This window comes from Ornithorhynchus anatinus, chromosome 13, assembly GCF_004115215.2.
Source record: "Ornithorhynchus anatinus isolate Pmale09 chromosome 13, mOrnAna1.pri.v4, whole genome shotgun sequence".
NCBI lineage: Eukaryota > Metazoa > Chordata > Mammalia > Monotremata > Ornithorhynchidae > Ornithorhynchus > Ornithorhynchus anatinus.
In genome coordinates this window covers 28715864-28731130 of record NC_041740.1, presented here as the reverse complement: position 1 = coordinate 28731130, position 15267 = coordinate 28715864, and the positions used below count along the sequence as shown (strand labels likewise).

The window sequence follows — 15267 nt, the reverse complement described above, 5'->3', positions numbered from 1 at the left end:
GAGGCGAAGATATTCTTATTCTTTTTTAGTTCTTTATTTTGAGTGGATGCATTCACCGTTGCGAATGATTATAACAATAATGCTCTTATTAAATAGGATTTTCAAACACCTATTTTGTGCCAAGCTCTGTTCTAATCACTGAGGTGTAGATATAGGATAATCAGGTCAGACACAATCCCTAATCTACCATGGGGTTCACAGTCTAAGTAGGAGAGAGAACAACTACCGAATCCCAATTTTACGGATAAGGCAACTGAAGCACAGAGCAGTTGCATGATTCACAAAAGGTCACACAGCAGGCCCAAAACCCAGGTCCTCTGACTCCCAGGCCCATGCATTTTCCAATAGGTCATGCTACACACAAATAACTCTAGTTAGTTTCCATTGGTATCTGGGTGGGATACTCAGTATTTTTTGCAAAACATATCATTTGAGCAATCACTTTAAGAGATACAAGCATATGCTCTTTATGCTCCCATCTTTTCCTCAAAAAGGAGATAATACACTCAGAAACACAAAGCAGATGCTTAAGGAAACTCGAATATTTAACTTGAATATTTACTTTTATTTTCCACTGCAGTTTAACAGTAATGCCCAAGATGTGAGCTGCTTTCAACATCTCGTCCAAGCCAATGTAAGAAACAAGAAAGTGCTGAAAGATGCAGTCAATAACATCACGGCTAAAGGAATCACTGATTACAAAAAGGGCTTTAGTTTTGCTTTTGAACAGCTGCTAAATGTAAGTATGGTGGTGTTGTCCTCAAGTACTGCTACGTGATTCATCTGGTGTAATAAAACTTCAAGTCAGGACGGTCAATTAGGATCGTCTGGAAGCAGATCTAGGTTTGTTTTTTTTTTAGTTACAATTTTCTGGTACATTTATTTAACTCCATGATGGAGTTGTTTTTTTGTCTTTTGCCCAGAGATAACTGGAGTTGAAATACCCTTGTGGCACTTCTGCTTTTAGGCCGTTGTCAAATGATTTTCGAAGTTTGGTTTCTTGAAATAAGGGAAGAAAAATAATATTTCTAAGATTACTTAACCATAGGTGCTAACTAATTAGCTAAATGTATTTGATCGGACAGCAGCCAGCCAGTTCTCCTTAAACATGAAGCAAGTTGGGTTTCTGAAAACTCTCCCGTCGAAAATAAATTACACTCAGATCCTTAGGCCCTAACTGAGGCTATGCACTCCCAGTTACTGCACTGTGTTCTGTCCAGTTGTTTGTTGTTGGAGGTCGGTCTCTAACTCCTCAACACCAAAAGCCTGAATTAAAATATGCATCATTGCAAAACTGTCTGCATTCTACTACATGTAATAGAATACACCTAAAATTGATACTAGCATTGGATATACAATTGATAGATATTTGGAATCAGAAGTTGACACTTTTGTTCCTGCATTTTTGAAGGAAATTTACGCATGTATGCTAAGATAAAAATTTGAATGTTATCTGTTATTGGAATGATGAAATGACATTTATTAATTCAAATTCATCTTCAAATTTAGTAACAAGCAGATTCTAGGAGGAAGGAAGCATTTTTGGATTTAGGTTGCTTTTTTTAATCTACCTCCTTTGTTCTCAAGTTAGTAATCAACCTTTTCTGAGTCACAGCCTTTTAATTATTCTGACTTCTCTGTCTTGTTCCTTCTAGTTTTGGGGATAATGTTCTAGTAATGACTTGCCCAAAATTGAATATTGAATTTTGGAGGCAGGCTCATGGGACAGAGGGTATTAACTCCCAGATTCATTAGGCTCTGAATTTGCAAGTACAATCTAAATCATACTGGAGCTTTAAGATGCCCTTGCTATATTGTCAAACTCTTCTCTAATGTGTTATCTGCTATTCCCTAGGCCTTCCTCCTCATCTTTCCTGTTTTCTCTGTTTCTCCTGCCTGTGGAATAGCAATGTTTGGAAATATTCCTCCAGTTGTGATGGCTTGTCATCTTTCAATCTCATTATGTTGGTCCTTCTGATTATTTTTATATCTGGTGTGCTGTGCCACACTTCTTGACTCCTGATTGAGCCAACATTTTTTCAAATAAGGTAGCATAGTCACACTTCCAGATCATCAGAGAATACACTATATAGATTTGGTCTTAACAGTGATCCCCATAGACCACCCTTAGACATCAATTTGAATAAATTTTGCAAGTAGCAATTTCTGAAATGCTTCACAAAAATACTAGAGCACTTTCTAAATGACATTCCTATAATATTTTGCTATTTAAAAATCAAGTTCTTCTCAACTATTTTAATAGCACCAATGTGAAGTGGAGAAATTAGTCAGGAAATTACCTGTAAAATACAAATCGACTAAATACCTTTGTCTTGATTATTTGGCTATTTTGGAGAAAGCAGAAAATAGCCTTAAAATTTTCACTTCCCTCTCCTTGTGGCTGGATGAACTCACTGATGATCCTATTGTTTAGATTTTGCCGTTGGTTATTTTAAATGTGTTTCCAATTATTGTGCCTCCTTAGGCTAATGAAGATTAAAATGATTTTATATTATAATGGGTTGTGTTTTCCCTTCATGCACCGAGAATTCAGCATACTTCATTGCCATCCCTGCACATTATTTGTAAAAAAAATAGTTCAGCAATTATGTAAGAAATTTATCTCAGTTATACTCAAACTCTTGGACCAAATTTGACCATCAGCAGTGTTATCTTTCAATGTAAAGGAAAACTCTACTAATTACCTTTTAAAGTGTGAAAAACATTTATTTGTGGTTGTGTCCAATATATGTAAAAGGGTTGATACATATTTGAAAAAAATTTTTATCAGTCAGTTGTTTACTTATGGGGCTGGTATGTCCCAGATAAAGTACACTAGTGATTTTCCAAAAGACTTGTTGGCATCAATCATCATATTTATTGAGTGCTTACTCTGTGCTGAGTGCTGCATTAAGCCCAGGGAGGCAAACCAGTTGACAATCCAGGTCATGGCCAGGGAGAGTGAGAGGAGTTCATCTTGAATTTCCAGGTTGACTCATAGACTAGAACAAGTCATTATAGATAAATAATTGAAATTCTGTTTTACTTGGAATGGGTAAAGCACTTCTGAGCTTCCTTTGCAAAAATATGTAATCTGTGATTTTTTAAAAATTGCTAATTAGCTTTCTTTTCTCTACAAATACTATAAGACCTGTATATTTTTTTCATCTATATGATGAAGCCTACTCTTATTCTAATCTAGACTGACAGCTTTTTGAAGGCAGGGAATGTGTCTACCACCTCTGCTACACTGTACTTTCCCTAGCACTTAAGACAGTGTCATGTACATAGTAAGCACTCAATAAAGACAGTTGATTGGTAAGCAGAACAGGCCTAAAATAAGCTGCCTAAATTATGAGACAGGTGTCATAATTTAGATCCAGCAATTTAAAATGTTCCTTTTCATCTTTGATGCTAAAAATGAGTCATTTGTAAAGCTTGGCATCCCATTTTTGATATGGGGATTGAATGGATGGGGATTGAATGGAAAATGTAATAGATCTAAAGAAGCGTGATATTTTTAATGAAAAACCTGCCAGTAGATTTTACTGTGACAATGTGCAGCACTATCCTCAACCCTGGACAGGTTTAGAATAAAAGTACAAGATTTGACCAAGATCTTCAGTAGTTTATTTTCATATAAGCGAGATTTATGGGACAGGGACTGTGTCAGATCAGATTGTACTGTGCCTCAAAACAGTGCTTGGCATATAGTAAGTATTTAAAATATATCATAATTATCATTACTAATGAAAGCAGGCAAAAAATGATATCTGGCATTAGCCACCAACTTTTATTTAGATGCACAAGTATTTATACATCTCCAATCCACTAGTGAACATTTTTTTTCCCCTCTATTTTTCAGTACAATGTTTCTAGAGCCAACTGTAATAAGATCATCATGTTGTTTACGGATGGTGGAGAAGAAAGAGCTCAGGAGATATTTAAGAAATATAACCAAGACAAAAAAGTAAGTCACATCTTATAATAATAATAATAATGTTGGTATTTGTTAAGCGCTTACTATGTGCCGAGCACTGTTCTAAGCACTGGGGTAGACATAGGGGAATCAGGTTGTCCCACGTGGGGCTCACAGTCTTGATCCCCATTTTACAGATGAGGGAACTGAGGCACAGAGAAGTTAAGTGACTTGCCCACAGTCACACAGCCGACAAGTGGCAGAGCTGGGATTCGAACTCATGAGCCCTGACTCCAAAGCCCATGCTCTTTCCACTGAGCCACGCTGCTTCTCCATATTCTTATTTGAATATTTGAATTTGCTTCTTATATTTCTCCCCTAGGTGATAAAGGTATTTGTACCATTGGATTGAAAATGATAATCAGTCTGGAGGAGTTACCTGGGGCTAAAAACATAGGGCAGGAGGGGGCTCATTCTGAGGGGCATGATGGGTATATGGCTTATGGATCCAAGGCTGAGGGGAACCTCTGGCCTCTCTTCATAGCCTCCTGAGGGAAGCAGCATGGAGTAGTTGAAAGAACATGGAACTGGGAGTCAGAGGATGTGGGTTCTAATCCTGGCTCTGCCACATGTCTGCTGAGTGACCTTGGCAGGTCACTTAACTTCTCTGTGCCTCAATGACCTCATCTGTAAAATGGGGATTAAGACTGTGAGCCCCATGTGGGACAGGGACTGTGTCAAAACTGATTACCTTGTATCTGCTCCAGAGCTTAGAATAGTGTTTGGCACATAGTAAGCACTTAACAAATACCACAATTATTATTATTCCTGAGGTCTGCAGGAACCCTTCTAGTACCAGGACCAGAATGCCCCGACCTACTGGCCGAAGTCAGCCTATAGGACCAATGTCATGACTTCACTGCTCGGCCTTTCCCAGCAAAGAGGATTTGAAAGGGTGGAAGGACTGGATACAGAAGCCCAAAGCTTCTGCCACCAAAGCAATGAAGCCATTAGCTTCACAACTTAGGTGCCAGGACCATGGGATCATTTCCCTCCACCCATCTCATGGAGCCACTCAGAGCTAGCATATTTATAAAATAGATTGAAAATTGCCCAGAATTTTCCTAAATTGTCCTGGTAACTGAGGCCTGAAATGACACTTTGGCCTGAATTATTTGAATATTATGAACATCCAAAAAAAGCAAAGCCTGTCTCCACTTAAATTCAAGTTATGTGTGTATTTGAACACATTGGTACCTGTATCAGTTTTTGACAAATGAAGGTAGGATTTTGGGAACTGAGAAAGAGAAGAATTGAAATGCAGTAGCCCTAAAGAGCCCAATTGTCCATTCTGGGGACAATAAGGAGCCCAATTGGTGGGGGGTAAGAGGGTGGAGGGGTGTGTGTGTGAGAGAGACTATGTGTGTGTTTGTGTCTTTTAATTAGATTGGGTCTCAAGCACACAGAACATTCCGCTCAACCAATCAGTCATTAGTATTTTCTGAACTCCTACTTTGTGGAGAGTGCTGTATTAAGCATTTGAAAAAGTGTACTATAGCCCTTAGGAGCTTATCGATCAATCAATATTATTTACTCAGTACCTACCATGTGCAGGGGACTGTACTAAGCACTTGGGTAAGTACAGTGCAATAGAGTTGATAGACGTGATCCCGACCAGCAAGGAGCTCACTGGCCCAGGGAAGCTATAATTAACTGGTCGTCTCTGAAAATGTCAGCTATCAAAGTCCCCTCCTGTATCTTCTGGAGTTGGTGATGCCAATCTGAGGTTCCTCTAGAATGTGTTCATTTTGGAAGACTGAATAATACTTATCTGGACGGCCCCTTCTTTTCCATCCGAAAGGCCACCACACTGGTCCCAGGCCCATGTCATATGCCAAGTTACACTATTACATCAGCTTCCTTGCCGGTCTCCCTGCCTTCAGAGTCTGCTGTCTGCCGTCCATATTTCATTCTGCTGCCCAGATCATTTTCTAGAATGTTATTCTGCACAAATCTTGCTTTTCAAAATTCTTAAATGAGTAACTATTCATCTCGGCATCAAGCCAAGACTCCTGACCATTGGCTTTAAAGCAGTCAGATCTCTCCCTTTACTTGACCATTTTTCTCCCACTACATATACCATGACAATACCATAATAGTAATAGCAATAATGCTAATAAGAATATACCCCAGCTCAAACTCTTTCTACCTTTCAAATCAACCTACTTACTGCGCCTCACGCTCATCTCTTCAACCAATGATCTCTTGCAACTCTTCCTTGTCCCTGGAAGTCTCACACCTCATATCTGACAGAAAACAGCTCTTCCCAGCTTCAAAGCCCTCTTTTCCAAAAAGCCAAGTCTGATAATTTTTAATTGTCCCACCTTTTGTTTCCCCCATACACTATTTGTGCACTTGCATGATACCTAAATTCTTGACTTACTCCCAGATTTCTATAGCACTTAATACAAATTGTATATACTCTATTATTTCTTCCCAGCTACAATTTATAATAATTATAAATATAATCACTTACTTGTAAGCTGTTCACTTTAAAACTGAAACGAGGATTTGTAACAGAATTTATCAAGTCTCTCTATATCTGATGTTCATGGCATCCCTTTCAAATTTTAGTATGATTCTTTTACTCTTGCTTATTGTTCTAATATAAAAACTATTGGCATATTTCATCTGAATGCTAATTCAAAGCCTTTCATGACTCATAATCCTCACCGGTGAGAAACTCAGAATCCAGTGCAGCTGTAAAGTTAATACTGTTGCTAATAATTGGTTCGTTCATTCAGAGAATTTTTAAATAGTTGAAAATTAATCTTTCAAATGTTCTACTCAATTGCTTAAACGTAATCTTTGAAGACAGCTTTGGTGTAATACATGCTTTGCTAAGATACTTGGGGGATGTTTGTATTCCTTCAAACAGAAACATATTCTGCATTTTTCTACTGGTCTGTATTGTACTCATACAAGTTATTGCAAGCCCACGAAGAGCAAAGATCATGTTCAAATTTTAAGATGTCAAAATGTGTCTTTTAGCTGTCATTCAAAACTGTTCACCAAGTCAAATCATTATCATATTACCTTTTATTTGGCATGGGCCAGTCTATTTAATTCTTTTATTTTCTTTCTAATTATGGTTCAGATAACATTTAAAATGATTGATTTAAAATTTCAGAGACAAGTAAAATTGATGAATCAAAGCCATGGGCTAGGAAACTAATGATGAGATTTTATTGACATGGTGCTAAAATCAAGGTAAACTCTTTAATTTGTGTGGGCAGAGAAGGAGTCTTAGAACTGATTACTCTGAGGATTCAGAGTAATTCACTTCACCCTGTATTTGGATGCCACTAAGTCAGTGTTTCGCTTCTGATAGGTCAAATTAGAAAATATTTGTCTACTTATCCTGATCTGCAAAACTTCCACTTCCTAAGGGCTTCAGCCTTGTGAACAAGAATTAGTAACAAAGGTGAGGTGAGCTATAGCACTGAATCCAGCTAATTAGTCAGTACGAAGCCAGTATGAAGAATTCCCAGTACGAGGCAGTATACTGAAAATACGGAAGCACAAGTTTGTCTGACTCCATTTTGACTTGATAAAGGACCTGTTAAGTTATATAGGAGCAAGATTGTGTCTGGAATATTTGCCACCAGTCTTGTTAGATGCAAAACTGAATCAAGAAATGAAAAAGAACTGCTAAAATTCAGAAAAGCAAACAAAGATGCATTTCTCTTGAACAAAACGGAATATAGAAAAAGGTTAACCGGTAGATGTAGGATATGTTTGTAGCTGAAATACAAGTTGAGCAATGCATTCTACAGTAAAGACAATAAAAAATCAAACAAAACTGGAGAATATACCACAAGAGAGGCAAATACACCATTAGCACCTACCAAACCTAAAAGACAGGTGACTATGAACACCTTCTTCAGTAAACATAAATTGGAATAGTCTAACATTATGAGTGTATGTTTGTGGGTATGTTTGTAAATTATGGAGCAAAGTATAATTGATTTTCAAGGGTTTTGAGTAGGAATGGTAAATGCAGGAAATGGTGGCTCTCCCTGTGACTCTTCAACATGATGTCATGGGAAAAATGCATATCATTGACTTCCATTATTTGTCTTTTAAAACAGCCCAAAAAATGTAGGTAATGCAGCATGTCCCATTTGTATCCTTTCAGGCCCTGAGTTCTTTGGAAAATGTCAAACAGGGGTGGTTCACCAAATCCACTTCACATTAAGGAGTATATGTTTAAATAAACCTAGACCTAGGGGAAATTCTGGAGCTAGAAATAAGGAAAATGGATATTTCATCAACAGGATTTTGGGTAGGAACAGTAACTGGACATATTCTTAGAATCTGGAGAGTCATTGATTCACTTTGCTGGTTCTCCCTTTTGTCCAGATAGATTTTGCTGATTAATTAAATCATGTTGGTAAAGATCTCTGGGTGAGTTGAGATTGTCACCGAAAAAAGAAAAGCATTTTTTTTAATATTGATAAATATGGATACCATAAATTTACCATAAGCCTACCATAAAATATGCAAAACTAAAATGACTAAACCTCAGGAATATATAAATATGGTTAATCAATCCAATGCAGGTCATTGCAAATTAATTCCTCTATACATAGTGTAAAAAAGAATATCTCCTATCTCATTGCTATTATTAAAATGGTGATCATGGAAATAGGTTGTGAAGGAGGTCATCAATTTTCTACATAGATACCTGAATCTTATATATGTATGGAGTAATTAAGGTTTTTTGCAAAATAAAAATGTTAAAATAGAGTTCCACTTTTTTCCCTTTAATAAATAATTGCAGTACTTTTATTCATGCGAACTTTCCATTTCATTTTTTTTTAACAGTATAAAAATGGACTAGGATGGAATATACATTAAACAGTGTGGGGGATGCTTTTCTAATTAGGATACTCCATCCCTTTAATGAATATTTTTAATGTCAGTGACAGTGAAATATTTTGAATTAGCCAAGAAGGACATCTGAGATAAATCACTGTTGTGCATGTTTACTGACCTCTCCAAAGCTGTCTTCCCACAGCTGAAGATGCTTGTGGATGAATGTCAATGTTGCATATTGTTTGTAAACATGATATGTCAGGAGCTTATCTCTGTTTTGAGAAGTACTGTAAATATATGCAGAGAGAAAACCAGAAAACATTTCCCCTACTGTTTTAGGAGGTGGAGGCGATTTATTGTAATTAATTCCAATGATATGGCTGATTCTATAATAAATGTTTCCATAAATTGCTGTCCTGGAAACAGGGATGTGAAATTCCCCACTTAAAGGTCAAAAAGTGAGCTCAGTGCATCACTATTCATTTATAATGTTACTGGGATATCAAGGCTGATTAAACTCCCTTTAGGAGAAATTTGAGTCCTTTCAGTTATTTGTACATATCAAGGAAATTAATCTAAGAAACTACAAATTGGTTGTATTCCAAAGTACTTTGGCTGGATGATCAGTTTAATATTGATTGGGAACCCCAGAGTGTGCTAAACACTGAACTGGAGTAATATATGGTATGTGGCGTAGGGGCCACAGGAAGCTTATTTAAGTGCTTACTATGTGCCAAACACTGTACTAAGTGCTGGAGTTGATACAAGATAAGCTCGCACACATTCCCTGTCCCAAATGGAGCTTAGAGTCCAAGTAGGGTCAAAGAGGTATTGAATCTCCATTTTACAGCTGAGGAAACTGAGGCATAGAAAAGTTAAGTGATTTATCCAAGATCACACAGCAAGAAAGTGGTGGAGCTGAGATTAGAACTTGAGTCTTCTGACTCCCAGGCCTATGCTTTTTCCACTAGGCCACACTGCTGATATTTGTGGTTGATGAATGTTCTGGCGGGTTAGAAAGATATTCTAAGACCAACTACCACTTCCCTTGTTGCATCTTCAAACATGGCAGCATCATATAGATCAACAGTACTACCACACAGGAGTTTCGGTATACTATTTTGGCCACTCAATTCTTTCATTCACTCATTCATGCATTCATTCATTGCATCGTATTTGTTGAGCACCTATTGTGTGCAGAGCCCTGTACTGAGCACCTGGGAAAGTACAATACAACAATAAATGGACACATTCCCTGCCCACGAAAAGCTTACTATCTAGATGGGGGACACAGACATCAATACAAATAAATATATTACAGATATGTGCATAAGAAGGCTTATGATGATGGCCACATTCTCCCCCTTAGGCCACCTCAGCACACCATGGAAAACCAGCGGAAATAATAATGATAATAATGGTATTTGTTAAGTGCTTACTATGTGCCAGGTACCGTTCTAAGTGCTGAGGTAGATGCAGATAAGGGAACTGAAGTATGGAGAAGTTAAGCCTACCCAAGGTCCCAGAGCAGGCAAGTGGTGGAGCAGGGATAAGAACCCAGGTCCTCCCAGCCCCATGCTTTATACACTAAGCAACACTGCTTCCCCTGGCTATGATCTAGTGTTTCTCCTGCCTCCTCTTTCCCACCATTTAATTTCTGCTGCTGCTGCCTGTCCCCAGGATTCCCTGGATGTCTGGAATGGGCCCCCTCTCAATTCTCCATATGAGACTGAACTGTCCCCCTGCCAAGTTCTACTTTCCCCTTTAGGCCCCGGAAAGTAAATCAGAAGGGAAATAAAAGCTAAAAGAGGATTTTCTTCCCTTGAAATCTTTGTATAAAGTGGCAGCACAATTAGAATGGGCTACTAACTCCCTAACAAGGGTTTTGTAGATTTGCATCCAGGTGGATATGGGGAAACAATTACAACCTCCTTCCCCGGCACATCTAGGGATAAACAGCAGTGGGGAAGGCTCAGTGCCATCAGCACTAAATCCACTCATATATTTTACAAAATAAATAGCCACCCAGTAAAGTAATAAAGCTAATCCCTCATGTCATTTTCACTCACATATTGGTATTTATTATTTTGATTTCCATATTTGCTGCCTTGCTTCCTTCAGTCATATTTGCATTGCTCTTTGGAATTTTGCCTATTGGAAAATTAAACTTGAACTATTGGGAACTGATAATTGCAGAGGTAAAAACTTCCAGTAACTTAATTCTGCTGGGAAATGAGCCATTCTCTTGGCATTTCTTTTATTATTATTATTATTATTTTTTCTCTGACCCAGTGGCCATAGAAAACATTTCATTGCAAACAAGCACTTCTCATTAGAGGAACTGAAACAGCAAGAGTAGAAAACCATAAGATGAAGTCAGTAACGGGCTCATATTTTCCAAAAGCTGAGTCGATTTCCCTTTTCACCAAACACCTTCCCCAGATAAAACAGGCTGGGTTTGGAATATTAAGCCTTAAATCACCATTTTAATATTCACTTCACACTTAAATCACCGATATTGTAGGAAGAATTTTATCATGTTTTAGGAATGCCTGAAGGCACGAATCGTGGATCTCTGTAGTTCAACATTATACTTAAATCAAATTTCTTGAAAAGGTATGCTGGCAGCCTATATTGCCAGCATTGCATAGAACTTATTCTTAGTCTGGAGACACAAAAAGAGTAAAGGAAGATCTATTTTTCCCCTAAGGTTAAGTCTGTCCCTTCCCAAGGTGAGCATTTCTAAGGATACTTGTGAAAAAGTAGGCATACAAGCAATTGGGTTAAAGTTGTCTCTAGGTCTTACCTGCCTCAGTATGCAGAGCAGAAAGAGAGCTTGCATATGGGGGCATTTCATTTCTGTCTCAGAGCTTTCTGGCTACTCTCCTGGCTCCCGCTCAGTTGTCTAGTATTCACAATTTCCATTAGTCACATGGGAGCCAATGTTTGGAATTCCCCATCCCAGACTTGCTACAACTTCTCTAGCTATACCTCTTTAAAACCTGTTGGTCCAAGTGATCCCATCTGTGCTTTCGGGCGGGCTACCTTTACTCTTCATAACTTGTCGACCTCTGTATGCAAAAATGACTCAATGCCAGAAACATTTGCCTAGGAACGTGAGTGGGACAGAAAGGGCTAATGTGAGACACAGATGATTCTGACCAGAAGGTTCACATATAGTGTCCTTTGTGATGCTGTCTTGTTTGCAGATGTTTTGGCTTGTTCCTTTGGTTTTGCTTTTTCTCATTCTTAGACCCAGCAGGGATTCAGACAAGACTTATATGTATCGCTACAAAGCTAATAATAATAATAATAATAATAATAATAATAATAATGGTATTTACGTGCTGACTGTGTGTTGGCCCTGTTGAAACACTGGGATAGATATATATTTATAAGGTTAGACACAGTCCCTGTCCCACAGTCTTAATCTCTTCACTTCCTTTGGTTTTGGTATTAATTGGAAAGAAAAAAAGTAGGTCCAGGCAGAAAGTCTTGAACAATCATCACCCTTCTTTTGTGGCAGTGGACTGCACCAAATGTAGTAAGACAGTAATTGATGAGTGTGAGATAATGCTAAACTAGAATCTCCCTCTATTAAATATTTCATTGCTACTTGTTTGACAACCCAATAGCATATACTTATAGCCACAAAGCTCTACCTTCATCTGTCACTTCCAAGACGGTATAGAGTGCCAAAGCCATTTCAACATCTCTCCACATAACTTGTCTCTTCATCTACCTCTTTTTTTTTAATCTCACTCTCTAGTTCTCTTTCTGTATCTCTATCTCTTTGTCTCTATGTCTCTGGCTACATGACTTTTGTTGTTTCAGTGGTATTTATTGAGCCCTTCCAGTGTTAAAAGTGTGGCACCAAGCACCTGGGAGAGTACAGTACAACAGAGTTTGTAGGAATGTTCTCTGCCCACAAGGGGCTTACAGCCCAGAGGGTGAAACAGACATTGAAATAAATTACCGATATGGGCAAAAGTGCTCTGGTGGGGATTCTGTGGTGACATCAATTGCTAAACAAATGGTTGTCCTTCACGTTAGAGTGTGAGGCTGCAGAAATGGGTAAATGTGAATGAAAGACTGGCTCCTCACTTAACATGTGTTCGTCACAGGACATGATGAAATAAGACTGCCCAGTCATAAGGGGGATGTTAAGTCATAAGGCTTTTGGCTGTTTCAGATTTCAGCTCACTAATGAGTTAGTGAAAGTGTGACATCCATGCTTGATTTATTTTCCAGAAGTGCTCTGCACACACCAAGCGCTCAATAAATACGACTTACTGACTGACTGAATGACTGAATGACTGAATGAATGAATGAACTAACTCCATTCCTAGATTAGCCATCACCTCACCAACAGCTCACGTCAGGGTCTGGTGGATTACCAAGGCAGTATAAGACACAAGGCAATGATCCCCTTTGCATTCTGTTGTTCAAAGAGCTTGTGAAGGAAAAAACCAGTTGATAATGACAGGAAAAATGTGTATTTCCATGAAAAACATTAAAAAGGAATTTCAGATGACATGGTGTTCGACTGCACCGATTCAGGAGTCTGTTATCTCAGAACTAGTTCATGGAGTGCTCCACACGGTGGCAGTAATAAGATATGGAACACTTGAGAAGGCACCCCAGACTACCAATATAATAAAGTAATGGAAAGAGATGATTTTATTGCAAACAACAATTGTCATTTCTGTCCTTATCCCAGCTCTGCCACTTGTCTGCTGTGTGACCTTGGGCAAGTCACTTAACTTCTCTGTTCCTCAGTTACCTCATCTGGAAAATGGGGATTAAAACTGTGAGCCCCATGTGGGTGAGGGATTGTGGTCAACCTGATTACTTTGTATCAAACCCTGTGTTTAGAACAGTGCGTTGTGCATAGTACGAGCTTAATAAATACCATAAAGAAAAAAGCAAATACCATGGAAGAGTGCTAATGTTTAACTTGTACCCAAGTTAAAAATATATAGAAGCCTCCACATGATCCGCTGACAAATACTTGCTTTAAAGATGAGGCCAATTTGTAAGGATTTCATAGAAGCAGTATCATTAGGGAAATAATTAAGCTATTAACCTTCAGTTGAGCCTGAAGGGGTCGACATCCTGCCTTGGTGATCTGGATGGCCCTTTCTGCAGGAGAAGAGTTTGCAGGGAGAGACGTTTATAACAGGTCCTTGTGCTGAGCACCCAGAGGAGATTGTGCCCAGTTGCCTTAGTGACAGTGCGCATCAAAGGAGGCAGTGGCAAGCCTAGCTAATAAGGTGGGTACATGCTATTCACACATCTACCAATCAACTGCATTTACTGAGCGCTTATTGTGCACTGTACTAAGCACTTGATAGAAAACAATAAAACAGAGTTGGTAGACATGTCCCCCGCCCACAAGTGGCTTAAAGTTTAGAGTGTGTGTGTGGGGGGGGAGGAACGACAAGGGGCCATGTCAGAGGAATTATGCAGGGTCGTCTAGTGGATGGAGCCAGGTCCTGGGAGACAGAAGGATCTGGGTTCTAACCCCAACTCCATCAATTGGGCAAGTCACTTAACTTCTCTTCGCCTCAGTTATCTCATCTGTAAAATGAGGCTTTAAGACAGTGAGCCCCATGTGGGACATGGACCTGATTAGATTGTAACTATCCCAGTGCTTAGTACAATTCCTGGCAGACAGTAAGACCTTAACAAATACCATTAAAAAAATTGGGAATTTGATATCTGTTCAGTCCTGCTTGGGGACTTTCAGGTCTTCTGGACTCATCTGGGAGCCAGTCAAAAGAGCCATGGGTTGATATGAGTGGTATTTATAAGGACTTGCTAAGTGCTGAGGGCTGTACTTGGGAAAGTATGGGAAAGTATGATACAGCAGAGTTTGTAGACACGATCCAAGCCCCTAAGCAGTTTACAATCCAGAGGAAGAGATATATATTAAAATAAATAACAGGGAAAATGGCAGTGTTAGAGTATGTAAGTCAAGTGCTTTGGGACTGAAGGTGGGGAGAATATAAAGTGCTTAAGAGGGACAGCTCGAATGCATAGATGATGCAGAGGGGAGGGCATAGTCGGAAGACCTCTTGGAGGAAGTGTGCTTTGAGAAGCGGGGAAGGGGTGGTCTGTCAGAGGTGAAAGCCATGGATTTCCCCTGCAGCTGGAACCCCAGTGGGTCCAATCTGGTGTTTCCAACTATCTGCAAATCCGTGCAGCCTGTGCCCGCTGCCACCCAAAGCATTGGAGAAGTTGGCACAAAGGGTTGGAGCCAGGCACCAGGGTCTCTCTCCAACAATCCGCAAATTCACGGACAGTCTGTAAGACAGTTCAAATTTGTCTTATCCCTATAATCTGCACAAACACTTAGACGTTGCGGCAGAGGCTGGCTTCGGCAGGTCACTGTGCCAGCTCTTTCATTCGTTCAACCATATTTCATTCAGTCGTATTTATTGAGCGCTTCCTGTGGGACGAGCACTGTT

General features: G+C 39.1%; 1 protein-coding gene across 5 annotated transcripts in view; it reads left to right on the top strand.

The window, feature by feature from the left end:
* The window catches only part of CACNA2D1 (calcium voltage-gated channel auxiliary subunit alpha2delta 1), a 439415-nt gene that overhangs the window by 343613 nt on the left and 80535 nt on the right, over positions 1-15267 (top strand). For all 5 annotated transcript variants that reach the window (XM_029077600.2, XM_029077601.2, XM_029077599.2 and 2 more), the window contains exons 11-12: positions 581-739; positions 3866-3970. In XM_029077600.2, coding sequence (XP_028933433.1) covers positions 581-739; positions 3866-3970 — 264 coding nt within the window. The remainder of the gene's footprint in view (positions 1-580; positions 740-3865; positions 3971-15267) is intronic.